Source organism: Ailuropoda melanoleuca, chromosome 4 (genome assembly GCF_002007445.2).
Source record: "Ailuropoda melanoleuca isolate Jingjing chromosome 4, ASM200744v2, whole genome shotgun sequence".
Classification (NCBI taxonomy): Eukaryota; Metazoa; Chordata; class Mammalia; order Carnivora; family Ursidae; genus Ailuropoda; species Ailuropoda melanoleuca.
Window position 1 is genome coordinate 82,308,876 of NC_048221.1, and position 26,444 is coordinate 82,335,319.

Here is a 26,444-nt window from a genome sequence, read left to right on the forward strand (position 1 = left end):
CCCTTCACGATTTAGACCCCAGTCGCTCTTCCCCTGGGCGTCTCTGGACCGCTCGCAGAAGCACCGGCAGTGTGCCGTCCGAGGCTTCGCGGGCCCTTACGCCTGCGTCTCCGCCGGAGCCAGACGGCGCGGTTGCGGGGACGTCAGCGTGGGCCCTTCCGAGGGCCAGCTCGGGCCGGGCCCGCCTCCCCGCGGGATTGGAGGCCCGTGGCCCCGCCCGGCCCAAGAGGGGGCGGGAGGCACCTCGCGCGGCCTGGCGGCGGGGGAAGCCCGGCCCGGGCCGGCCCTGTCTCGTTCCCCGTCCTGGGCGTCAGGCGCAGCGGCCCTTCTGCGTTCCGCTTCCGCCTGCCCCGCCGCGCCGCGGGAGGAGCTGTCGTCGGAGTCAGCGCGGAGCCTCCCGGCCTGGGCTGGTTCCTGCTTCCGCGGGTTGGTCCCTCACTTTTTCCTAACTCGGCGAGAACCGGCGTCCCCTTCGACTCGCATTAGCCCAGAGCGCGAGCCGGAGGAGTTAGGCGCGGGAGGGGTCGGGTTCCGGTTTTCGGCGGTGCAGAGAGAGCTTGGGGGCGGGAAAGTAGTCTCCAGACGCCGGCGGGCTTCGCGGCGTGTCGGGCCCGGGCCGCCGAGAGTCGGGGGCAGTAGGGTGGGGGGCCGCGTCGTGCCCCCGGCCCCAGCCTCGGCCCGCCCAGCCCAAGCCCGGCCCTGGCACGTGTCGGGATTCTGGACACCGGCTTGTCCCCGGCAACTCGGGTTGAGCGCTTTTCACCGTAGCCCTGGAAGGACCCCCAAACCAGAGGGGCATCCGTGTCGGGGCTGGCCTTGAGAGGAGGCCGCCGCTTGCCCCTGGGAACCCCGCACGGGATGTGCAGTTTCAGTTCTCAAGTTCTCATGCCGCGGACTTCCCTCCTAAACTGTGTTTATCCTCTTTATATATACTCAGGATTTATGCCCTGCTGAAAGTTGTTCTTTGAAGACTTTAGGTTTCAAGTCCACAAATATGTATTGGACACCAGTATATATAAAGTATTGGTCCAGGGGAACCCCCACAAAACTACGGGAGGCATAGTTCACGTAAATTACCTGCTTGCCTCGCGGTTGTGTTAGATGGACAGGTTGAATATCCTTAGAGGTTTCCGCTGTGTTCCTCTGCTCTGAGACGCTGACGCTAAGTAAAAGATAGCAGGGCATTGGATTAAAGTAGCTGAAGGAGGGAAGCCTTATAAAAAGGAACAGGAACTTTCTCATTCAGAAAGTGGAAACATCATACAACGAAAACTTTACATTAACTTTAATTTCAAAGCGCTTACCAGTTTAAAAAATTTTGGAGGGGGGGAATACTTAGAGGATTGCAGTTACCTTCACATTTAAATTAGCTTCAGGAAGATATATGCTGTGTGTGTGTGTTTCCCTATGCAATTTTCTCTTCCAATTAAGTCTTTCATTGTGAAATTCACAAACCTTTCTACTCCTGTAAATGAATCATCTCTAAAGCATGTCAGACTGGTGATGGGTAGTAAGGAGGGCACATATTGCATGGTGCACTGGGTGTTACATCGAATCATTGAACCTTGCCTCAGAAACCAGGGATGTATTGTATGGTGACTAACATAATGTAATACATTAAAAAAAAATAAAGCATGTCAGTTTTTACTTTGGTGAGGATGGGGAAGACACAGGGTGTAGAGAAACTGAAAGACACAGGGTCTAAAGAAACAAAAGAGTTGTGCGTGGGCCCTGAAAATGCACGTGGCCTTGTGCTCTGAGAAGTTACATCTCCATGAAAATTCCGGGCTTACTTAACAAATACTTCCTGAGTACCTGCTCTGTGTCACTGATGTGACTGGCTGTGCTTGGTGATACTTATTGCCCTTGTCCATGTTTTCCTCATCCAAAGCTGTATTCTCTCCTAGTGACCAAAGACCTCAACTTTGATGCTTAACATTCTCAATGAAAGGCGTATTTGCATGTATATGAAATTTATTTTCTCTTTGTCATCGAGAGTTGTAAACTCATTTCTTAGCGTATATTCTGCACTGTTAGTAGGTATTAAAGACTCCCCTAAATGAATTTTGGACAGGTTAAGTGAAAGGTTTGTTTGTTTTTTAATATCAGTCCTTCTTGCATTTCAATGTTGTATGAGAAATTCCGATTTGAATATAGTGTGTGGGCTTTCCCAAGTCCCGTTGACCTCATAATCCTAATTTGTAGGAACGTGGAAAAGTGCCCCATAGAAGACATTTTGAGAAATGTATTTTAACTGGACTTTTTGTTGTTTTTATTTTCAATGCCTTATTTCAACCTTTCTGCCAACAGAAGTGATGCCACCAAGAAGAAATGAGAAATACAAACTTCCTGTTCCACTTCCAGAAGGCAAGGTTCTGGATGATATGGAAGGAAAACAATGGGTGCTGGGCAAAATGATTGGCTCTGGAGGATTCGGACTGATATATTTAGGTAAAGTATAAGTTACCAAATATTCTTGTATATGTGATGGGAACTGTGATCACTTAGTATTTTGAAAATTGGAAACTTTGAATTACAATAGATTCATAAATGTACTTTATTAAGTAAATGAGGATCATTAATGTTTACCGGAATGTCTGGTTTAAGACACAACTGACTCCACTCTTTGCTGTCTATGTTTTTCTGAATGACTCCTAGAAGTCCTTCCAAAGCCTAGTTACAAAGTCCACCAGACAAATATTAATGTTCTTTTTTGAGAGTATGTTTTCCTGGAAACATTGTTTTTTATAGCTCAGAAACTACAGCTGTATAAATCCAAACACTCTGTGAATCTTAACCATTAATATTTGAGTAATACAGGGTTGTGGTCATTTCTTAACTAGGTTTCACTAGAGAATTAAGTCTTAATACCTTGAGGCATCTGTTGTGTGGAATGAATGGACTTCTCTCCTGTGCATCTAGATGGTACTAGTTATTTGCCATCCTTGATAAATGAGGAAATAGACACTCAAAATTATTTTTTGTGTTCTTTGGTACAGATAAAGAACTCTAGTTGAATATATTTTTACACTACATTTAAAAATTTTTAAATTACACTGAATTTAAAAGGATCATTCCGGGCTACCTTAAATCTGTAGTTTAATGATCAGAACCATCCATTACATGACTGGATTTAATGAATAAAATAAGATAAATATTAGTGATTAAAAAAAAATTACCCTCAAGGATAAATTCTCCTAAATGGATTGACTCATTACATCTGTTCTTACAGGAGTTTAAGAAGCTGGTAAAAGACCTCCACTGGGGGAATCTTGGATTCCTCATTAAACATTTCAGACGGTAGGGAAGCAAAGACTTTCCCTCCCTCTTGTAGGTTTGAGAGCTGGGTTTATGAAATAAACTGACAACAGGAGAAAAGCTACACCAATTTACTAGTTTTTAATGTTATGTGCATGGGGATATCACAGAGTAAAAAAAAGTGAATACCCCAAAAAGCAGTGAGAGTTGAGAACTCATCATACACTGTCTTAATAGGGGAAAGAGAGAGGGGATGGAGGTCACTTAAAGGACAGTAATGATCTATAGGAGAGATGAATGGGCCCTTAGGAGAATAGATGGGGGATATGATAGTTTGTAATAAGGCTTGTCTGGGAGTGGTGTCAACTTCTAATCTCCTGTGATAAGAGTAGTTTTTTTTCTGATGGTGAACTCCCTGGATGGAATTTATAGTGATTGAGTCTTTTTTGGAGGATCTGTCTTCATGCAAATAAAGGGAGTTCAGAGAAAGCCCCTTCCTTTTCAGGTACCCTCAGCCCGAAATAATCCTTATGCTGAAGAGGCAGAGTTTAGAGTGGCATATTTCACCACCCTTCACAAACCTGTTTCATGGATCACAATGGTTAAAGCTCCTTTTCTGATAGAATTGTCATTTTGAACCAATGCATGAAATTTGGTAAAAAGATAACTCCTTATTAATCATCTCGGTGTCTAATCAAGTTGGGAAGATAAAACCAACACACACCTTTAAAATGTATGGGTTAGAGCACAGTTTCCTCATTGAAAGACTTTGAACTTGCTTGAAATATGTTATGATTCTGAGTAGTAGGTTGACAGTGCCGTAAGCAGCGTTGTTCAGAAGGGTAGTGCAAGCCACTTACATAATTTAAAATTTTCTAAGAGCAACATTCAAAAAAGTAAAAAGAGATGAAATTTATTTGTTAAATATATTATTTAATCCAATATATCTAAAATATTCCAACATGTTATCAATATTTAAAAAAAAAATATTTCTTGCTACAGTCTTTAAAATCCAGTATATATATCTAGTCACATTTCAGGAGCTCAATAGCTACTTAGAGCTTGTGGCTACCTTTTAGATGGTACAGGTAAAGACCATAAGAGTATATGTAGAGTCCACAGAGAGTAGATTTCCCCATAGAATAAGTGTTGACTGAGACTTTGAATTAGTGAATCCTCTTGTATAGCAAAGAGCTAGGATCTCTAGTATACTTGACTCAAAGTCAGAGATAGGGAGTTGAATAAATTTCTGTTGTCTCTGAGCTATAACCTTGGCTCTCATGGCTTACCAGTTATACTTTTAGATGTCTAATCTTTGAATTATTTGAGTAATGTCAAAGAAATACAGAAAAGCATGGGTTGTAATGATCTTATTCCTTTTCTTTTTTAAAATGTAAATATATAAAATGTTAATATGTATTTAAATTTAAGTGTATTTTAAAAATTAAGTATAGGTCTATACACATATACATACATTCACTACTTGCGTGGTTCCTGTTGTGAAAAGGAAATTTGGTCAGGCATGTGATCTCTTTGTCCCTATTTAAATACAAAAGAGTCTTGCTTCTTTCCGTCAAAGTATGTGTCACATATTTTTTACTTATTTTTTCTCCTTACCAAAATATTTGTTTTACAGCATTTTTTTAAAAGATTTATTTACTTATTTTAGAGAGGAGAGAGAGAGAGAGAGAGCATGGGCAGGAGGGGAAGAGGGAGAGGGAGAGAGAATCTCAAGCAGACTCCACTCTAAGCATGGAGCCTGATGCCAGGCCAGATCTCATGACCCTGAGATGATGACCTGAACCGAAACCAAGAGTCCTATGCTTAACTGACTGTGCCACCCAGGCGCCCCGTTTTACAACAGTTTTTAAGGTTCCATATGTTATACTGTACCCTCTACTATGTGAATGTTAGAACCTGGATCCTGGGAATACTAGCCAGTGCATGCTACTGGGGAAGGAGTTTGAAGAAGCGTTTAACTATTTTGAGGTAGAGGCTCCATGCTTCAGAGTGTACAATAAAGCTGTGTGCTCCAAATGTTGTCAGTGTTCCATCGAGAGTGGCACTTGTACATCATAGGATCAGCTCTTTAATGAGATGCCATCAGCAATCACTTCATTGAGCTTAGTTTTTACTGATTATTTTCAAAAGCCATCTAAGCAAGTTCATATGAAATTGTATCATATTTTTTGCACTTTACCATGTTTCTCAACATTTCCTGTATATAAGTGAAGAAATTCAGGTTCTCCTTAACACTACTTTTGTGTCTCGCTACCTTCTTTCTTTCTAGATAAACTGTTTCGGCAGACACTTCCTCTGTGTCTTTTGCCTGAGGCTGGGAAGAAACCCACCACCTTATCTAACTCATTGTGCATGTCCAGCTGTCCTCTAGCTTTGAGATCAGTAGCCAGCGCCTTTCAGGAATCATCAGCTGAGAGTCAAGGGGAAGGGACAGGGAATTTTGGTATTTGCTCTTGACAAATAATGTGCCTATAGCATTAGAAATAGTTGTAAGATGGAAAAGGAAGGTCTGAATACAAGAACCAAGCCATGGTTCTTTCTTTGTATATGAGAAGAAGGGGTGGGGGGAGGAAGCTGGTTCAGGGAATGGAAAATTTGCTGTCATTTTAGTATCAACTAAGTGAAAAAGTTTCTAAACTTCCAGGGAAGGAGAGAGAACTGAGTCTGAATTCCTCTTTACTGCCAGGTGCAACACAGAAGCAAGCAAACGAAGGGAGAATTGCATGAATGAGGGCATGGGTTTTAGTGTTAGGCAAATCTGAATTGAATTCTGACCTAAGACATTTAGAAACTGAACGACTTCTACCTAGTCACAAGACTTTGTTTCTACTCTGTATCACTGAGATAGTAATAATTGTGAGGATTAAATGGAGTAATGTTTTTAAAGAACTTGGAGCTTAGTAAGCACTTAAATGTAATTTATTTATGTGTTTTTTTAGAAACTCCTATCCTCATTGATTACCTGAATCCCAGGTTCAGTGTCTGGTCCACAGGGGATGAGGATGGTGACAAAGACATCCATTGGAGGGATTTTCCATTTATCCTGGCCCTGGATTGTAATAGATTTGGCTACCGATGTCATAAAGTAAGAACATAGAGAATGCCATTGGAAGTCTATGACATTTTACTTACTGACCTAAATATTTTTACCCCTAAAATTTATAATAGTAGCCATGATGATATAGTAAAAAATTCTCATTTAAGTTGAATCTCATGTACTTCAGATGGAAGATACTGGGTTTCAGAAATTAGTTAAAAAAAAAAAATCCAGATATAGTTATCTGTAATAAACTTAAGCTGAATTCCTTTGAAGGTTTATAAGAGTAAAAACAGAAATGATTTATCTGCAGAAGTTTTAGTTTCTTGAAGTCGGGCATAGCAATGACTAGTTAGCATCTTTGGAATATCAAGCACAGAGTAGATGTTCAGCAGTTATTTGCCTGAGAGATTAAGACTGAGGTTGGGATATTCAACCTACACAAGCCAGTCTTCTTTACTCCCTCCCATAATTACAGACATCACCCCTTAATTCCAGCCTATAATCTTACAGAGTACTCCTAGTTACAAAATAACTGAGACAGTTATTATGACATCATCTGATGGAATCTATGCGTTATTGCCATAACTCAATAGCATTATTTTTTATAAAGAGTAACACGTTATTATAACTAAAATTGAACTCTAGTGAAGCCTTAAGATCAAATCACTTATCCATGGATAAATGTGTAGACTTTATCTAGGTGATGGTCATCCATTCTTTGGGGTCATGTTTTCAGATTAGTTCCATTTTGCTTTAGACACATAGAAGAAATCTTTTTTTGAGGGGGGTGAGGCACCAGGGTAGCCTAAGTAGGATTTTTAGGAGTTATCAAAGTTTAACTCACTTATTGATAAGGAAACAGACTTCTGTTTTTGAAAAAAATAGAAAAGATGATTTATGCATGTGTAGTTTTTACTTACTTCACTTTTTTGTCCACAGTAATGGATTCATTGTGAAGGTATGTAGAATAATGTTCAGAAGAGCCCAATAATAATGCAGCAGAGTGGAGTTACTGGAACACTTAGTGCTTTATTATACATCGCTCTATTAAGTGTTATTTGGCAGTGTTTTCTACAGAAGGCTTTGGGATAAACAGTTAGTCCTCTCTGACAAAATGCAACATTATGGTGCCACTAGTATTGTAACTAGAAAATTTTGCAAACAATACTGTGGGGATGAAAAGAAGAAGGAAAAAAACATGAAATAGGGAGAACTTGTACTAGAAACTGTAGTATATATGATAAAGTAGTTATCAGATGAAGGTGTATAAAGAGATAATCACAAGACAAAGGAATCACTGGGATTTTGTGTATTTAATGCACTTGTTAGACCTTTACACAAGAAAAGTCTGTAAGAGATGTATTTTAATTTTGTATCTGCTGTCCATAGGCTATTTGAATTTTTAGAGAAAGAGGAATGTTCATGTGCCTGTGAGTTAAGAAATCTAAATATTTACAGAAGTTTGGGTTCTTCGTATGAAAAGGGAGAGTTCTACTCAGGCTTAGCTTTTGCTTGTCTTTTTTATTTTGTTAAGTGTCTGATCTTCTTTTTAACATGTATTATGGTTCTTCATTTTCAGCGTTTTTACTGTCAAACTCTTTTGCCTTCAGGGAAGATTTACAAACTGCTGCATTCTTCTTTGATTTATACACTATGCTTCTTCTACTGAACCTGTTACTATCTTGTAACTGTTTATAGTGGTCAAGGTTTTAAAATTTTGAAACCTATTGCTATAGGGAAATTTCTTCTTCATGAAATGAGCTTACCTCTATTGCCACACAATAAAAGAATTCTCAGTTTTTGAGGGTTTCTGGCTTCCTTATGAAATATGGATAGACTTGCTTCTGAAGTGTTTTGTTTTGTTTTGTTCCCTTTCAATATGGAAGAAGAGGAATAAATAGTAGGTATGGTCTTTCTTTTAAGACACAGGAATACCCACGTTTATAAAATAAAGGAGAGGCAAATTAAACTCTGAAGCTCTAGATGTGAGAATAAACTAGAAAATAGCTATTTGGATGATGAAGAATTGTCCACCATTCACACTTACCTATACACAAGTGTTTATGGATTTTATACTGCTTAGGTTCTTGGTGTTGCAATTAATGCTTCTCCAGAACGTTTGTCCCTTGTAACTCCAATATATGTACTGAATACACTATACAATATTCTACGTGAAAGAGTGCTGTAGGAGAAAACTCATCAATTATTTTGAGACAATTGTTGAAGGTTTCCACTGCTTGTTTTAGAAGGATGGACTTCAGTTAGTTAGACTTTTCTTTCATGTCTCCAATCAAGTAATCCTTGAGGAAAATGCTTCTGTAGAAAGACATCCATTGAAGGCCAGAAACATCTACAGATGCAATGTGATCCCAAGCAATGAAGCATGTGGCCCTCCATTGGCATTATATGATAACAGGAGGATCTTCTGGCAGAAGAGCTGACTTTTGCTGCGTTCTGCATGCTGCCCCTCCAAACCCATCTTTGATTGGCACCTATGCCCTATTGAAACTGGCATCACACCTTCTGAATGGGCACAGTGCCAGGCTAGCAGATGGGTATGGGCAAAAGCATGCCAGAAACCCAGTATGTGCATCAAGTTTAAGTATTAGGGGCCCAAACTCTCATCCAGGGATATAAAAACTGCAGTCTGTTGAGAGCTTTTTGTGCGTAAGGTTAAAGGACATGCCATTTCTACTCCAGCTTAGAGGTTGATTAATTTTGAAAGTCAAACAGGAGCTCCCGTGGCTGTGTCAGGCACAATTCTGTCTTTGGTGAATGAGAATTACTACTTCATGTAGGGAAGAGAAAGTATTGTAATGAAGTTTCCAATGAGAGTTTCTCTCCTGCAAGTGCCTCCAGCACTTAAGCAGCATGCATTCAGTGGAGATGAGTATTTCTATGCTCCAGCAGAGCCAGGTGCAATCAAAGCCAGATCTTCAACCTGCTGCAGTAAAGAACCCTAAATTTAGAAAGGGCAGGCAAAGTTGGGAAGAACTCCTCGGTGGCAGCTCTCACCATGAGTTGATGAAGCTTCACAAAAGTGTATAAAGGAGATGAAGGAAAAAGTCCAAACAAAAAACCTTCAGAATACTTCAGCCTGAAACCCAAAGATCTTTAGCAAACCAAAGGCAAAAGTTTAGTCCTTTATCCCCAACGCAGAAATCTCCTGAATTTTATATCAATAAAAACTTAGTTTACCAAAATCTTAGAATCAACTTAATGCATAAGTAACAAAGTTTTCTATTCTAACATTTATTTCATTGCATGTCTATCATGTATATAAACTTCACTTCTTGAATAATGGATTTTGCATAAAATTGAGTTCTAAATATCATATTCCTTATGATCGTCTCACACCAACTACAGAACTGGGCAAAAAAAAGAAAAAATGGGGGGGCATCATTCCTTGTGATCACTTTAATCATATCCCCTAAATGCTCTTAAATTTACAGGAATGCCTATAAGGCCAGCTGTGGCCAAGAGGAGCTTTTCCTAATCGCCTTATAGCCATTGCCTTTTCTTTTCCACTGTGTAAACTTTATCTGTGGAACAGATTCCATGAGACCGTTGTGAATACTTCAACGTATTCAAAACATATAACTGCCACAAATTAAACTACTAAAACTAAAGCTGGTGCATTGTAACTGCCAAGTAAAGCTGGCACGTCCCTCTGTCAGACTGCGGGAGAGTATGCCATACAGTCCTCAGAAAACACAATTCATCCAGAAGCACTCTTGTCACTTGCTCTGATATTAAAACAGAGAAAGTGACATTAATTAAAGAAGTGACATGAGCCAACAAAGGCAATGAAATTCTAAGCTTTGGCTCATGTGCAGACCTTATTCCAACTTACTCTGCTGAGGTATTGTGGCCATTTCTGGAGTAGCGTGGCTACTTTCCCCCTTCCTCCTCTCGTCTCCCCATTCGGAAACATCATTTGCAAGCAGCTAAAATTTTATATCCAAGGTTGGACTAGCCAGTTGGGGCACTGGTAGTCGTTGCAGAGTTTCCCAGAATAGTAGTGTGATGGCATGGGCTGCATTTCCTGCACTCAGTAACTGCATGAGAACAACAACAACTAGAGGCAGAGGAGAGCTGGTCTAACAAAAAGGCAAGCAACAGCTAAACGGAGCAGAGTACCTACATGTGGTAGACTGGGAGCTTAGGGGAGTCTGGTGCCCGGATGGGATGTGAAAACAAAGGGTGGCTGGTGGCCCTTAGGAAAATTCTAATGTGTGGAAGAGGCAAGCATGGGAGTATCCACCACTTTCCTCTCTTTGTTTCCCTGGTGTGTTCTTTCATGGTGCTTGTCTTGTGGTTTCATAGGGTTACTATTGGTGTACTCTTGTATTCACACCCTCCCCCACCCCCAACGCAGATTATAAACTCCTTGCAGGCCTTCTCTCTGAGTGCCAAAGCAAGGCCTTGGGTTTGATAGTTTTTCAAAAATGATTGGTGAAATTAACTCTAGAACTAGTCTGTTATGGGGAAAAAAAATTTGCCCAACAACTAAGTTATTGGAGATGACATTTTGTGCTGTACGTACTATAACATGCAGTATTTGTGTCAGGCCCTGTACTTTAAGATTTAGAGACATTATTTTGTATATTTTGGGAGGAGAGAGGTATCTGTTCATTTTCTTTTCAAGGTTATTTTTAAAATATAAGAAGCCATGTACTTAATCCATAGATTATAGGATTTATTGGGAGAAGTCTACTTTGCTAACGCATAGTGTCAGGAGTTAAAGAATGCGCTTTGTATTGAAGACAGTTTTGTATCTAGAACAAAACAATTCTGAGTAGCATTTAATTGAATTCATCCGGAAGCACCTAATAGCAGACCTAACAGCAAGTATAAACTTTTGTGGAGGAAATGGATGGATGTTGTTTGTTGTTAAATGGATTGATTTGTGGGCATGTAACATGCGTAAGAAATCTGCTTTTCAAAGAATGTAAACACAACTTTAACAGAAAATAAATTATTGGAATTTCTTTTAATTCAAGTGAATGAAAGGTTTGATTAAGAGTTTTGTACATAGTCAGAAGCTTTTGTTATGGTTTCTGGGTATAGGTATTTTATATTTGAGATCAGGAATTTTCTGTCTGTGTAATTAGTCGTGAGGTTTAATGTACATTTTTCATATCAGGCAGACAATGGCTTCAAAGAGACAGCAATGCTGCAAAGGAGCAAGAAAAGAAGGCCAAAGTTGACACACACAGAGGCAAAACAGTGTAAGAAAAATCAACACGTTTTGCAAAATCAATCATTGAAAATGTGTCAGTGTTCAGGAGACTGTCTTTAATTTGCAATCCAAGTGAAAAAGAGTATTTAAATATGAGAGGCAGTATTATTGAGCCCAGCATGCCTGCTACCACTTGTTTGACTAGCTCAGAATAGAACACTGAGAGGCAAGGGCTCAAAGTTAAATGAACATTTATACATTTTAAAATCAAATGAAAGATTCAGAGTATATTCATGAATTAAAAATTTTTTTCAGAACCCTAAATTTAATCAGCTGGAATTACTTTTAAAGTGTCATCCTATTTAACTTTTGGGAATGATGAATTTGCCTTCTAATAGGGATGCTGTATTTTATCATGAAGATGAAACAAACTGTCTTTTGTTAATTATTCCCCGGAGACACTGGCCATTTTTCTCATCTATGCTCAATGTGGAGTAAAAGCAGCTTTCCCCAAATTTATTTCAAGCAAGAGCAATTGGAAGCTACAACATGTATGAAAGGCTCAGGGAGAGCATAGCTTCCATTGTAGGTGTTCTGAGTGCCACCTAATGACATTCTTAGAGGTAATGTTACCAAAGCCTCACTCAGGAGCCCACGAACGGAGAACATAGAAAAGTAGAAAAGAATGAAAGAGCAAATGTGCAGTAAAGAGTAGCAGATGAGTCATAATGTGTCTGTGGCGTCCAATAACTGCCCCCCGATAGTTCTTGCAATCTTTTTTAGGAAATCATTATCAGCATCAACTACTACTGAAAGCTTTCACGTAATGCGTGCCAAGCTCTGTGTTAAATGCTTTACGTGCACTATTTCATTTAATTCTCCCAATAAACTAATAAGGAAGGTATGGAGGCTTAGGGGGAGGTTAAGTAATTTACTTGCATGCCACAGTTTTAATAATTGTTTGCATCTGCATTTGAACTCAGGTCTCTTTGCTCTACTGATTAATGTCCTTTGTCAAAGAACACTTTGAATTTATTGCTAGCCAGAGAAAATAGTTGCAAATGACATGCTTTTGACATGCTCATTTCTAAAATAACCATGAAATATCTAATTGATAGTATTGGCAGCTAATTTAAGAAATCTGTTAGTGACGAGGCTGATAATGGTGTCATTTTCATTCAGATTGACAACTCGAGGTGTAGAGCATCAGTGATATGTTTTCAATATTAAGTTCACAAAATCTGTGGAAGAACATCTGATATTTATAGTAAAGCTAATGCTAAGAACTGGAAAAATACATTAAGAATGTACTACACTTAGGTCAAACAATATTTTTGTGAAAAAAAGTGAGAATAGTCAACCAATAGTGCATACAAATTAACAAAGATTTGGTGGATTTTTTGCTTTTTGAAAAATGAGTACTTTTATGCATTTGTTTTGAGTCTAATAAGCAGCAGGAAGATCAAAAGAAGCCTCTTTAAATCCCTATGATACAATTTTATTTATTTTTTATTTTTTTAGATTTTTTTTTAAATTTTATTATTATATTATGTTAGTCACCATACAGTACATCCCCGGATTCCGATGCAAAGTTCAGTGCTTCATTAGGCGTATAACACCCAGTGCACCGTGCAATACGTGCCCTCCTTACTACCCATCACCAGTCTATCCCATTCCCCCACCCCCTCCCCTCTGAAGTCTTCAGTTTGCTTCTCATAGTCCATAGTCTCTCATGTTTCATTCCCCCTTCTGATTACCCCCCCTTTCTTTATCCCTTTCTTCCCCTACCGTTCATCCTAGTTCTTATGTTCCATAGATGAGAGAAACCATATGATAATTGTCTTTCTCTGCTTGACTTATTTCACTTAGTATTATCTCCTCCAGTGCTGTCCATGTTGCAGCAAATGTTGAGAATTCGTTCTTTCTGATAGCTGAGTAATATTCCATTGTATATATGGACCACAGCTTCTTAATCCAGTCATCTGTTGAAGGGCATCTCGGCTCCTTCCATGATTTGGCTATTGTGGACAATGCAGCTATGAACATTGGGGTGCATATGGCCCTTCTCTTTACTACGTCTGTATCTTTGGGGTAAACACCCAGTAGTGCAATGGCTGGGTCATAGGGTAGTTCAATTTTTAACTTTTTAAGGGACCTCCACACTGTTTTCCAGAGTGGCTGTACCAACTTGCATTCCCACCAACAATGTAGGAGGGATCCCCTTTCTCCACATCCTCTCCAACAATTGTTGTTTCTTGCCTTGTCTATTTTTGCCATTCTAACTGGCGTAAGGTGGTATCTCAGGGTGTTTTGATTTGAATTTCCCTGATGGCTAATGATTTTGAACAAAATCATTAAGCCATCAGGGAAATTCAAATCAAAACCACACTATGATACAATTTTAAATAAGCACCATGTAAAAATAGATACATTAACAAATATTGGCTTGTTCGTGACCATGTCTTCTTTTCATTGGATAGTGAAGATATGCTATTGAGAAAACTAGGTCTTTTAAGGGTAAAACAAAACAAAAATTCAGTTAAGTGGAATCTTGATAAAGAATATGTTTTCATACAGAATTTGTTCAGATACCAAAATACTTCTTTTTTAACAGATGTGTAGTTTTTAGAAAATTATTTAATTCCTTCAAGATATTAATATATAATAGTGATTTTATTATAAATCTCTGATTTTATTAAAAAATGGTAACATTTCATGCAGAGTCATATCTTTAGGTGTTTTTAGTGGAAAAGAGATATTTAAAAGGTATTGCAATGCTAGTTTTTATGCTAGAATCCCTTTTTCTTTGGAGTATATACGTAGCAAGGGAAAGGATGAACAAAATTTAATATTACATTAGAATATTTGTTTTTGAGCACTTATGGTGATATGGGGTTTCTTGAAAATGGAAGAAAAGCTATTCATTATACTTGATCTTGTTTCTATTGAAAGATCACGAGTTCCAATTCTATCATAGATCTCCAGTGTCAAATGTATTACAGTTGAAAATGAGTATTAGTTATGTAAACCTTCCATCTTACAATGTGTTAGGGAGATGGTAAAGGAAAAGTAGGAAGACCCATTTAAAAAATCCCCACATGATACATTTCAAGAAAAATGAGAAGAAAGCAAAAGAATTTGTATATCTAATGAGCAAATATCACCATGCGATGAAAAGGTTAAGAAAAAATTTGCGTAGACTCTATAATATTAGAATATCTACTCCAGCAGAAAGCTTTGAACAAGTATAACTGTTCAGAAATTTAGCATAACATAAATTAGAATGCATTATGGAGTATTTGTGAAAATAGAGGTTTTTATTGGGAGAAGGACATTTAAGTTCTTTCTGACCCTGAAATTCTGTGAGATCCTAAAAGGTTGTGGAGATACTGAAACATGAATAGAGGCTTTACAGAAAGAATTGACTCAGCTGAGCAAAAATTAGTTGTACTGTTAATGAACAAGCAAAGCAAATCTGCATCAGAGAAAAATGACCTAAAGAGATCAAGAAGAGAAAATAATAGCACTATTATCTGTCTATGTACCATTTCTTTGGACGATAAGAATATCACATGAAAAGGTAAAGACCTACAAAATAGAGACCCTTACTTGAAATCTAATTTCATTATGAGTATTAGAAAGTGTCTCAAAAAGTGAGGATGGGGCTAAAGTTCTTACATAGTAGGTTTTTGAACAAAATACAAATTTTTACAATATGATCTTAGGAAAGAAGGTCAAGAACTATGATAGCCCTTAATTCATAGGCTGAAAATACAAAGACATCCTGATAGCTAAGAGAAGTATGGCTACCATTCCAGTATACTATACTATCTGGCCAACTTAAATGTCTCCTAAGAGATAGGAGGGAGCATTTGAGGTCCTAAGAAATCTGAAATCATTTTATAACAGGTTAACATGAAGGTAAAGTACACTTGAAAGTATATAATTGAAAGAGACTTATAAGAAGTAAATGAATTAAAATATTAGAAGATTTGATGATACAAAGTACAACCAGTTTAGTAAAAATTGTTATGAACATAGAATTTTATAATGCAATCCATATTTTTAAAGTAGCTTAATAAACCGTGGTTAGGAATTATGGAGTTAAAAGTTAAACAAAAAAAAAACATTAAATTACACAACAATCCTTCAAGCAAGCTCAAAATGTATTTAGTTAGTAATAATGAAAATATTTGAATTAGAGTGTATCAGTGTTGGGTGTTTGAGAAATAGGTAAATGGATCGTAAAATAATCTACCATAAAATGAAGTAAAATATGAAGTATGTACCACTACCAGGAAGGAACCGGCAAAGAAGCACAAAGAAGAGTAACAATAATATACATTTACAGAGCTATGGATTATAATACAATTGCCAATTACTGTATTAGATAAAAACAGTCTGAAATCCTTTTGAGTATTATTGCCAAAAATCCCTTATCAGTTGTCAAAAGAGAAGTACTTTATTTTTTAAAAGATTTTATTTATTTATTTTATTTATTTATTTGAGAGAGAGAGAGAGAGGGAGCAAATGAGCACGGGGAGGGGCAGAGAAGGAGGGAGAGGGAGAGAGAATCTCCAGCAGACTATGTGATGAGCGCAGAGGCTGACATGCGGCTGGTTTTCAGGACCCTGAGACTGTGACCTGAGCTGAAATCAAGAGTCAGAAGCTTGATTGAGCCACCCAGGCACCCCACCCCGAAAGAGAAGTACTTTAAACAATAAAATATACCTTAAAGGATCAAAGTTTTTCATGTACATGTAAATAAAGAGTAAAATAAGCAGTTTTTTTATTTTGCTTTGTTTTACATTCAATAGTAAAATCATTAAAAGAGCTAAACAAGGACATTATAAAATGACAGAAATTTAATAAAGTGAAAATGTAATGATAGAATTTAATATGACCAGAATGCTACTGTTTAAGCTTAAAAAAAAGAGAGAAAAGAAAATGTAGCGGACATTTAGTAAGAAATTATTACAAATGTAGTTATGACTGATGGTGTTACAAACAAACTCAGAAGGTGACAAGTCAGTTACTGGTGGGTTTTCGCAGTTGTCTCTAATGGAGCCTGGTCCACAGGTGAGATGGGCAGAGGCTGTGGTCCCTCCACCCATGTTGCAACCTGAGCGTTTCTGTTTTGATCTGTGTATCAAGCTTTTGAGGAACATTCTATTACTAAAAGAGTTTGAAGATAACCGATTGGGCTATAATATTTAATAAGCTACAAAGTTGAATATGCAATTGATAAATTAGTTATATTTGGAGGAGATTTAATAGCCTTATAGAGAATAAGCATTTTTTTTTTTACCACCTATACAGGAACTCATTTTAAAATTTAAGTGTGTTGTGATTTAGTAAATATTTTTAAAAATGAAATTTTTATATGTCATAGTCCTGGGATTCACTGCTGGAAAAAAATACTAGAATTGGCTTGCTTGTTCTGTTTCGGTCTTCTCCCCGGCATTCTGCCTCCAGTTTCTATATATTCAAATTGTTTATTTGAAGTCCCACCTTCCATTTGAAGCCTACTGTTCTTATCCTTTTTGTATTTTCTGCTAATGTTGTACATTGTATATTTGTTTTTAAAACCATTTTTGCCTCTTTTTGTCTTTAAGCATATTCTACTTCATATTATGATTATATATTGTATCTTGTTAATATTATTTTAAAATTGATACAGAGAAAAATTGAAAAAATTTTCATCTGTGTACATCTCTTTGGATTTTACTGTACCACAACAGTTAGGGTACAGAACAGGTTCATCATCCCTAAAATCTTCCTTTAGTTACACCCTTTCCTTAATTCTAACCAGTGGCAACCAAGGATCTTTTCTCTGTCGCTAAAATTGTCTTTTTAAGAATGCACAGAATTCTTGCCAGTGGGATCATACAGTATGTAACCTTTTGAGATTGGATTTTTTTCACTTACCGTAGTGCCCTTGAAATTCATCCAAGTTGTGCATGTCTGTACTTCATTTCTTTTTATTGCCAAGTAGTATTGTACTGTATGGCTTTACCACACTTTGTTTGTTGTGCCATTGAAGGACATTTGGGTAATGTGATTCCTTCAACTTTGTTCTTTTTCAAAATTATTTTCTCTCTTCTAGTTCCTGCCTCTCTGTATACATTTTTAAATCAATTTACCTGTATTTATTAAAACAAAACAAAGCAAAACACAAAACTTTGCTGAGATTTTGGTTGGCATTGAGTTAAATCTAAAGATAAATTTGGAGAGAATTGACATTTTTAATATGTGGAGTGTTCCAATACAGTATGTTTCTCCATTTCTTTAGGTCTTTTATTTCTTTCATCTGCATTTTATAGTTTTTAGCATAATTGGTCCTGTACGTGTACGGTTAGGTATATATGAAAGTTTTGTTTTTCTTTCTAAATTTTTGGTGCTATTGAAAATGGCATTGTTTTTGTAATTTTGGTTTCCAATTGTACATTATTAATGTATAGAAATACAATTAATTTTTGCATGTTGACCTTATCTCCCATGACCTTCATAAACATATTTATTCTAGGATTTTTTTTTCAGATTGTTTGGAGTTTTCTGTGTGGATAATCATGCCTTCTGCAAACAGGGACCACTTTATTTCTCCCTTTCCAATCTATATGTCTTTTCTTTATTTTTCTTGACTCATTGCACTGGTCATGACTTCTAGTACTTTATTGAATAGGAATGGTAATAATGGATATCCTTGACTTGTTCGCAGTTTTGGGAAGGACATTTTTGGCCTCTCATCATTTAGTATGGTGTTAACTATAGTGGGTTTTTTTGTAGATAGGCTTTATAAAGTTGTAGAAGCTCTACCCTTGTATACTGAAAGGTTTTTGGTTTGTTTGGTTTTTTTTTTTTCATGAATGGGTATTAAATTTTGTCAAATTTTTTCTGCATCAGTTATGATTGTGTGTCTTTTCTTATTCAGACTTCATATAGTGAATAACAGTAGTTTCCTTTTTTTTTTTTTTTTGTATCAGTGTCATGAAGGCCATTGGTCTGTAGTTTTCTTTTTCTTTTTCCTACTGATTTTGTCTGGTTTTGATTTCAGGGTAATGCTGGATTCATAAAATGGGTTGTGAATTATTCCCTCCTTTTCTGCTTTCTGGAAGTGAATATGTGGAATTGGTATTATTCCTTTTTTAAATGTTTTGTAGAATTCTGCTATGAAGTCATTGGACTTAGAGATACTTTTTTTCAGAAGTTTTTTTTTTTTTAATTTGATTTTACTTTCATTAGTAGTTTTAGGACTAATTTGGTTGTTTTCATCTTAGGTAACTTTTGGTAGTTTGTGGTTTTTAGGGAATTGCTCCATTGAATCTAAATTGTCAAATTTATATGTGTAGAATTGTTCATGATTATACTTTTAATGTCACCAGTTTCTATAGTGATGTTCCCTCTTTCATTCCTGGTATAGATTATTTTTATCTTTCTCTGTTTTTTTGTTTTTGTTTTTTTGGGGTTTTTTTGTCAGTCATGATATGGGTATATCAATTTTACTGAGCATTTCAAAGAAACAGCCCTTGGGTTCATTGATTGACTCCATTATTTTTCTGTCTCAATTACATTGATTTCTGTTTTGTCTTTATTGTTACCTTCCGCTTGCTTTGGCTTTAGTTTGCTCTTTTTCTAGTTTCATTAGGTAGAAACTTATTTGAATCTTTTTTCTTTTGTAACATAAGTATTTCATGCTACAGTTTCTTTCTAAGCCCTTTTTTGGTGGCATCCTAACATTCTGATAATGTTGTAATTGTCTTATATATTACCACTGTATTCATTGAAAATCCTCCAGACCATATTATAATTTTTACTTCAACTACAAAATATATTTTAACTGAAGAGAATCATAATCCATTACATTTCCCCAGGTATTCACCATTTTTTAATCTTTTATTCTCAATAGTGTGCATTTCCTTGTACATTTTCTTTTTTTCTGAGTATCTTTCTCTAGCAATTCTTACATAGCAGGTCTGCTGGCTATGGATTCTTTCAGTTTTTCTTCACTTGAGAACGTCTTTATTTTGCTTTAATTCCTGAAGACGTTTTTGGTGGATATTGGATTGACAGCTTTTTTTTTTTTCCTTCAGTAATTCAAATGTGTTGTGACACTTCCCTCTGGTCTTCATGGTTTCTGATGAAAAATCCAGTCATTTGAGTCATGTTCCTCTCTAGTTAACGTATTGTTTTACTCTGGCTCCTTTCAAGATTTTTCCATTTTTAGCTTTCAGCCCTTTGATTAGATGTATCTGGGTATTGATTTCTTTAAGTTTATTCTGTTGGGGATTCACTGCACAGTCAGTTTTTGTATATATAAAACTTGGAATGTGTCAGCCTTTTTTTCACCAAATATTTTTTTAGCACCACACTCTTCTTTACGTCTGGGACTCTCACACCATGAGTGTTAAAATGTTTTATTGTTGCCTACAGGGTCTTGATGCTCTATGCAAATTTTCTGTATTCTATCTTGCTGCTTTTCAGGTTGGATAACTTTCTATTGGTCCATCATCATATTCAGTGTTTCTTTCACATATCATCTCCATAATTCTGTTGAGCTCATTCATGAATTTTTTTCTTTTAATTTTTGGTCATTGTATTTTTCAATTCCAAAAGTGCCATTTGATTTTTCTTTATATCTTCTTTGTTTTTAATGCACTGATATGTTTCCATTTGTGCCAAATGTGTTTGCCTTTACTTGGTGGAGCATTTTTGTAATAGCTTCTTTAAGATCTTTGTCAAATAGTTCCAATATCTGTGTACAATTTTGGCATTGTTGAATTCATGTGGTACATTTGTTAACTAAAGTCCATAACTTACATTAATATTCACTTGTACAGTTTTATGGGTTTTGACAAATGCATAATGTCATGTATGTACCATTACAGTATCATAAAGAGTAGTTTCACTGCCCTGAATTTCCCGTGTTCCATCTATTTATCCCTCTTCCCCCTGCCCCTAAACACCTGGAAACCACTGGTTTTCTTACTGTTTATAGTTTTTCCCTTTCCAGAATGGTATATAGTTGGAATCATACATTATGTAGCCATTTCAGATTGGCTTCTTTCACTAAACAATATGCATCTAAGTTACCTCTGTATCTTTTCATGGCTTAGTAGCATGTTTCTTTTTATTGCTGATTATTTCATTGTGTGGATATATCACAGATTGCTTATCCATTCACCTGTTAAAGGGCATCTGGGTTGTTTCCTGTTTTGGGCAATTATGAATAAAGCTGATATAAAAATTTATAGGTTATTGTGTAGACATAGTTTGCAACTCCTTTGGGTGAATACCTAAGAATGTGATTCTTGGATCTTGTAGTAAGACTGTGTTTAGCTTTGTAAGAAACTGTTAAACTGTCTTCCAGGGTGGCTGTACCATTTTGCATTTCCACCAGCAATAAATGAGAGTTCTTTTCTTTCTTTTTTTTCCTCTTTCTTTCTTTCTTTTTTTCCTTCCTTCCTTCCTTCCTTCCTTCTTTTTTTGAATAAGAGTTTCTGTTGCTCCACATCCTTGTCAGCATTTGATATGGTCAGTGTTTTGGATTTCAGCCATTCGAATAAATGTGTACTTTTATTTTATTGCTGTTTTAATTTGCAGTTCCCTGATGACATATGATGTTGATCATCTTTTCTTACACTTACTTGCTATCTATATATCATCTTTGTGGAGATAGTTATTCAGATCTTTTGCTTATTTTTAAGTGGGTTGTTGATTTTCTTATTGTTGAATTTTAAGAGTTCTTTGTATATTTAGGATACAAGTACTGTTTATCAGGTGTGTGTTTTGCAAATATTTTCTCTCAGACTGTGGGTGGTTTTTTTCATCTGTTAATAGTATATATATTGTAGGGCAGAAATTTTCAGTTTTAATGAAATCCAGCTAATCAATTTTTTCTTTCCTAGATTATGCTTTTAGTGTTGTATTTAAAAACATATCATCCTAGTTCACCTAGATTTTCACTCATGTTATGTTCTAGAAGTTTTATAATTTCGTGTTTTATATTTAGGTCTGTGAACCATTTTGAGTTAATATTTATGTAAGACCAGTGTCTACATTCATTTTTTTTGTATGTGTGTGAGGATGTCCAGTTCCAGTGCTGTTTGCTAAGACTACCATTACTCTTATTGAATTGCCTTTGCTCCTTTGTAAAATCAGTTGACTGTATTTGTATGGGCCTATTTCTGGACTCTTTACTCTGATCTGTTGATCTCTTTGTCTATTCTTAGAAACAGCCACACTGTCTTAATTATGATAGCTTTATAGAAAGTCCTGCAGTTGAGTCTTGTCAGTCCTCTGACTTTGTTTTCCTTCTTCAGTATTGTGTTTTGGATCTTTTGCTTTTCCGTATATACTTTAAAATCAATATGTCAGTATAAATTGGTGGTATTTTCATTAGGATTGCATTGCATCTATAGGTAAAGTTGGGAAGAACTGATATTTAAAGAATATGAGTCTTTCTATCGATGAACAAGGAATATTTATCGACATATTTTACGTCTTTGATTTCTTTATCAGACTTCTGTAGTTTCCTCATATTGATATTGTACATATTTTCTTAGATTTATACGTATTTTTTTATTTTTTCAGCTATATCGAGATACAGTTGACAAAATTGCAATATGTTTAAAGTGTACAATATAATGTTTTGATATTCATACACATTGTGAAAGGATTTCCACAATTGAGTTAACACATATATCACCTCACACATTTGCTTTTTTGTTTTTGGTGAGAACACTTATGTTTAGCTCTCTTACCAAATTTCAGTTATACATTACAGTAGGATAAACTATAATTACTATGTTATACATTAGATCCTCAGACCTTATTCATCTTATAACTGAAAGTTTATAACTTTTTGCCAGCCTATCCCTATTTCCCCCACTTCTCAGCCGCTGGCATCCACCACTCTACTTTGTTTCTCTGAGTTTGACTTTATTTTTAAAAATTCCACATATAAATGATACCATGTGGTATTTGTCTTGCTCTTTCTGGCTTATTTCACTTAGCTTAATACCCTCAAGGTTCATCCATGTTGTCACCTACGGCAGGATTTCCATTTTATATGGGTGAATAATTATATAAAGCTGAATAATATTCCATCGTACATATATTCTTTATCCATTCACCCATTGACAGGCACTTAGATTGTTTCCATGTGTTGGCCATGTGAATAATACTGCAGTGAACATGGGAGTGCAGGATAATTATTTCATTTTCTTTGGTTATATACCCAGAAATGGAATTGTTGGATCATATGGTAGTTCTGATTTCTCAAGGAATGTCCATACTGTTTTCCGTAGTGGCTGTGTCAGTTTACATTCCTACCAACAGTGTAAAAGGTTTCCTTTTCTGTATAGCCTTGGTAGCATTTTCTATTTCTTGTCTTTTTGTTGTTGACCATTCTAACAGGCATGAGGTGATATCTCCCTGTGATTTCAATATGCATTTCACTGGTTATTAGTGATAATAAGCACCTTTCCTTGTACCTATTGGCCATTTGGATGACTTCTTTGGAAAAAAGTATTCAGCTCCTTTGCCTAATTTAAAATTGGGTTATTTGGGGTTTTTTTGCTATTGAGCCATATGAATTCTTGTACATCTTGATACTGATCCCTCATTGGATATGTGGTTTGCAAATGTTTTCTGCCATTTCATACAGTGCCTTTCCATTTTGTTGATGGTTTTGTTTTTTGTGCAGAAGCTTTTAAGTTAGATGTAGTCCCACGTGTTTATTTTTGCTTTTGGTGTGAAATCCAAAAAATCATTACCAAGATGAATATCCAAAAACATATCCCCTATAGTTTCTTCTAAGTATTTTATGGTTTCAAGCTTACACTTAATTCTTTAAATCCATTTTGAGTTGATTTTTATGTATAATATAAGATTGGGATTCAGTTTAATTATTTTTCATGTGGTTACCCAGTGTTCCTAACACCATTTATTGAAGAGTCTATTCTTTCCTCATTGTATATGCTTGGCTCCTTTGTCAAAAATTAATTGACCATGAATGCATGGGTTTATTTCTGAGCTATCTGTTAGGTACCATTGATTAATGTGTCTGTTTTTATGCCAATACCATGCTGTTTTGATTAATATAGCTTTGTAATGTACTTTGAAATCAGAAGTGTGATGCCTCCAGCTTTGTTCTTACTCAAAATGCTTTGGCTATTTAGTGTCTTTTGTGGTTCCATAGAAATTTTAGGATTTTCTATTTCTGTGAAACATGCCATCGGAATTTTGAAATCTGTAGATTCCTTTGGGTATTTAGGACATTTTAACAATATTAATTCTTCTCATCCATTAGCACAGAATATCTTTCCATTTATTGTGTCTTCTTCCATTTCTTTTATCACTGTTTTATGGTTTTCAGTGTATAGATTTTTCATGTCCTTAGTTGGATTTATTCCTAAATAATTTATTCTTTTTGATGTTATTGTAAATGGGATTGTTTTCTAAATTTCTCTTTCCAGTAGCTCATTGTTAGTGTATAGAAACACAACTGACTTTTGTATCTTGGTTTTGTATCCTGCAACTTACCGTGTTTATTAGTTCTAGTAGTTGTTTTGTGGAGTCTGTAAGGGTTTCTCTATATAATACCATGTCATCGACACAATTTTAGTTTTTTTCTATTTGGATGCCTTTTATTTCTTTTTTCTTGCCAGTTGCTTTGGCTAGATTTCCAGTACTATATTGAGTAAAAGTGGTGAAGAGTGGGTGTCCTTGTCTTATTCCTGATCTTAAAGGAAAAGCTTTAAGCTTTCACAGTTTGATGTGATGTCAGATATCGGCTTCTCATAATTGGCTTTCATTATATTGAGGTATGTTCTTTTTGTACCCAAATTTTTGAGAGGTTTTCATCGTGAAAGGATGTTGAATTTTGTCAGATCCTTTTTTGGTATCTGTTGCCGTGATCTGATGACTTTTATCCTTCATTTTGTCAACGTGTGGATTGCATTGATTGATTTGCATAAGTTGAACCATTCTTGCATTTCAAAAATAAATCCTGCTTGATCATGGTGTATGAACCTTTAATGTACTGTTGAATTCATTTTGCTAATGTTTTGTTGAGTACTTTTATATATATATATATATCAGGGATATTGGCCTGCAATGTTTTTTCTTGGAGTGTCCTTGTCTGGCTTGATCTTTTCTGTTGTCTTCCCAGTGTGTCTTTCATTTATTTCCAGTTTGAGCTTTGTTATGTCCTTCTTTCTACTAACTTTGAGCTTTGTTCTTTTTCTAGTTCCTTGATGTGTAAAGTTAGGTTATTTTAGATTTTTCTTCTTTCTTAGTGTACAAGTTGATGTTATAAACTTTCCTCTTAGAACTGCTTTTGCTACATTCCATAAGTATTGATATGTTGTGTTTTCATTTTCATTTGTTTCAAGTTTTTTTAAACTGGAAAGTGCACTTTTTAATTTGAGTATAGTTGACACACAATGTTACATTAGTTTCAGGTGTACAACATAGTGATTCGACTTCTTTGTAGGTTATTCTCTGCTTACCACAAGTGTAGCTACCATCTGTTAAAATACAGTGCTATTACAGTACTATTGACTGTATTCCCTGTGTTTACCTTTTATTCCCATGACTTAGTCATTCCATAACTGGAAGTCTGTATCTCCCGCTCCTCTTTGCCCATTTTGCCCATCCTCCCACCCACATTCCCTCTAGCAACCATTACTTTGTTCTCTGTATTTATAGGTCTGATTCTGCCTTTTGTTTTTCCATTTTTTTTTATATTCCACCTATGAGTGAAATTATATGGTATTTTTCAGTCTGTTATTTCACTTAGCATCATACCCTCTAGGTCCATCCATGTTTTGCAAATAGCACAATCATTCTTTTTTATGGCTATGTAATATTTGTGTAAGTGTGTGTGTGTGTGTATACCATATCTTCCTTACCCATTCAGCCATTGATGGACACTTAGATTGCTTCCATATCTTGGCTATTGCAAATAATGTTGTAATAAACATAGAGTTGCATATACTTTTTTGAGTAAGTGTTTTCATTTTCTTTGGGTAAATACCCAATAGTGGAATTATTAGATCATGTGGAATTTCCATTTATAATTCTTTGAAGAACCTCCATACTATTTTCCACAGTGGCTGTACCAATTTACATTCCCACCAACAGTGTGTAAAATTTCTTTTTCTCTCCATCCTTGCTAGCATTTGTTATTTCGTGTTTTGATTTTAGCCATTCTGACAGATATAAGGTGACATCTCATTGTGGTTTTGATTTGTATTTCCCTGGTGATTAGTGATGTTGAGCATATTTTCACGTGTCTGTCGGATATCTGTGTCTTCTTGGAAAAATGTCTGTCTAGGTCCTTTGCTCATTTTAATCAGTGTGCGTGCGTGTGTGTGTGCGTGGAGTTGTAAAAGTTATTTTTTCCTTTTTTAATTCTTTAAGCCATTGGTTATTCAGGAGCATGTTGGTCAGTCTCCATATTTTTGTGAATTTTCCAGTTTTCCTCTTGTAATTGATATCTACTTTCATACCATCGTGGTCAGAAAGGATACTGAATATGATTTCAGTTTCTTACTTGTTTTAAGAAACGTAGTCTTTTTTTGTCACTTAACCTGATTTATCTTGGAGTGTTTTATATGTTTTTGAGAAGAATGTCTATCCTGCCATTGGAAGGGCTGTTCTGTATATGTCTGTTAGGTTCATCTTATTTAACATATGCTTGAACTCCAGTGTTTTTTAATTGACCTTTTTCTGATGATTTATTCATTGTTGCAATTAGGATATTGAAACCCCCTAATATCCTTGTACTGCTGTTTCCTCTTTCAGATATGTTAATATTTGCTTTCTACATTTAGGTGTACCTATGTTGGGTACATAAATATTTTTAATTGTTATATTCTCTTGATTAATTGATCCTTTATCATTACATTGTCTTGTTACAGTTTTTGGTTTAAAGTCTAT

The 26,444-nt window shown here is 36.0% G+C and overlaps 1 protein-coding gene across 2 annotated transcripts in view; it reads left to right on the forward strand.

The window, feature by feature from the left end:
- The first annotated feature begins 221 nt into the window (after nucleotides 1–221).
- The window catches only part of VRK2 (VRK serine/threonine kinase 2), a 114,288-nt gene continuing 88,065 nt past the window's right edge, over nucleotides 222–26,444 (forward strand). Inside the window, exons 1-2 of one of the 2 annotated variants that reach the window (XR_004624901.1) lie at nucleotides 222–426; nucleotides 2,311–2,451. Coding sequence is in view for 1 of the 2 variants with exons in the window: in XM_034659167.1 (XP_034515058.1) it covers nucleotides 2,316–2,451 (136 nt within the window). In the remaining variant the exon portion in view is untranslated. The remainder of the gene's footprint in view (nucleotides 427–2,310; nucleotides 2,452–26,444) is intronic. The other variant, XM_034659167.1, reaches the window with a different exon arrangement.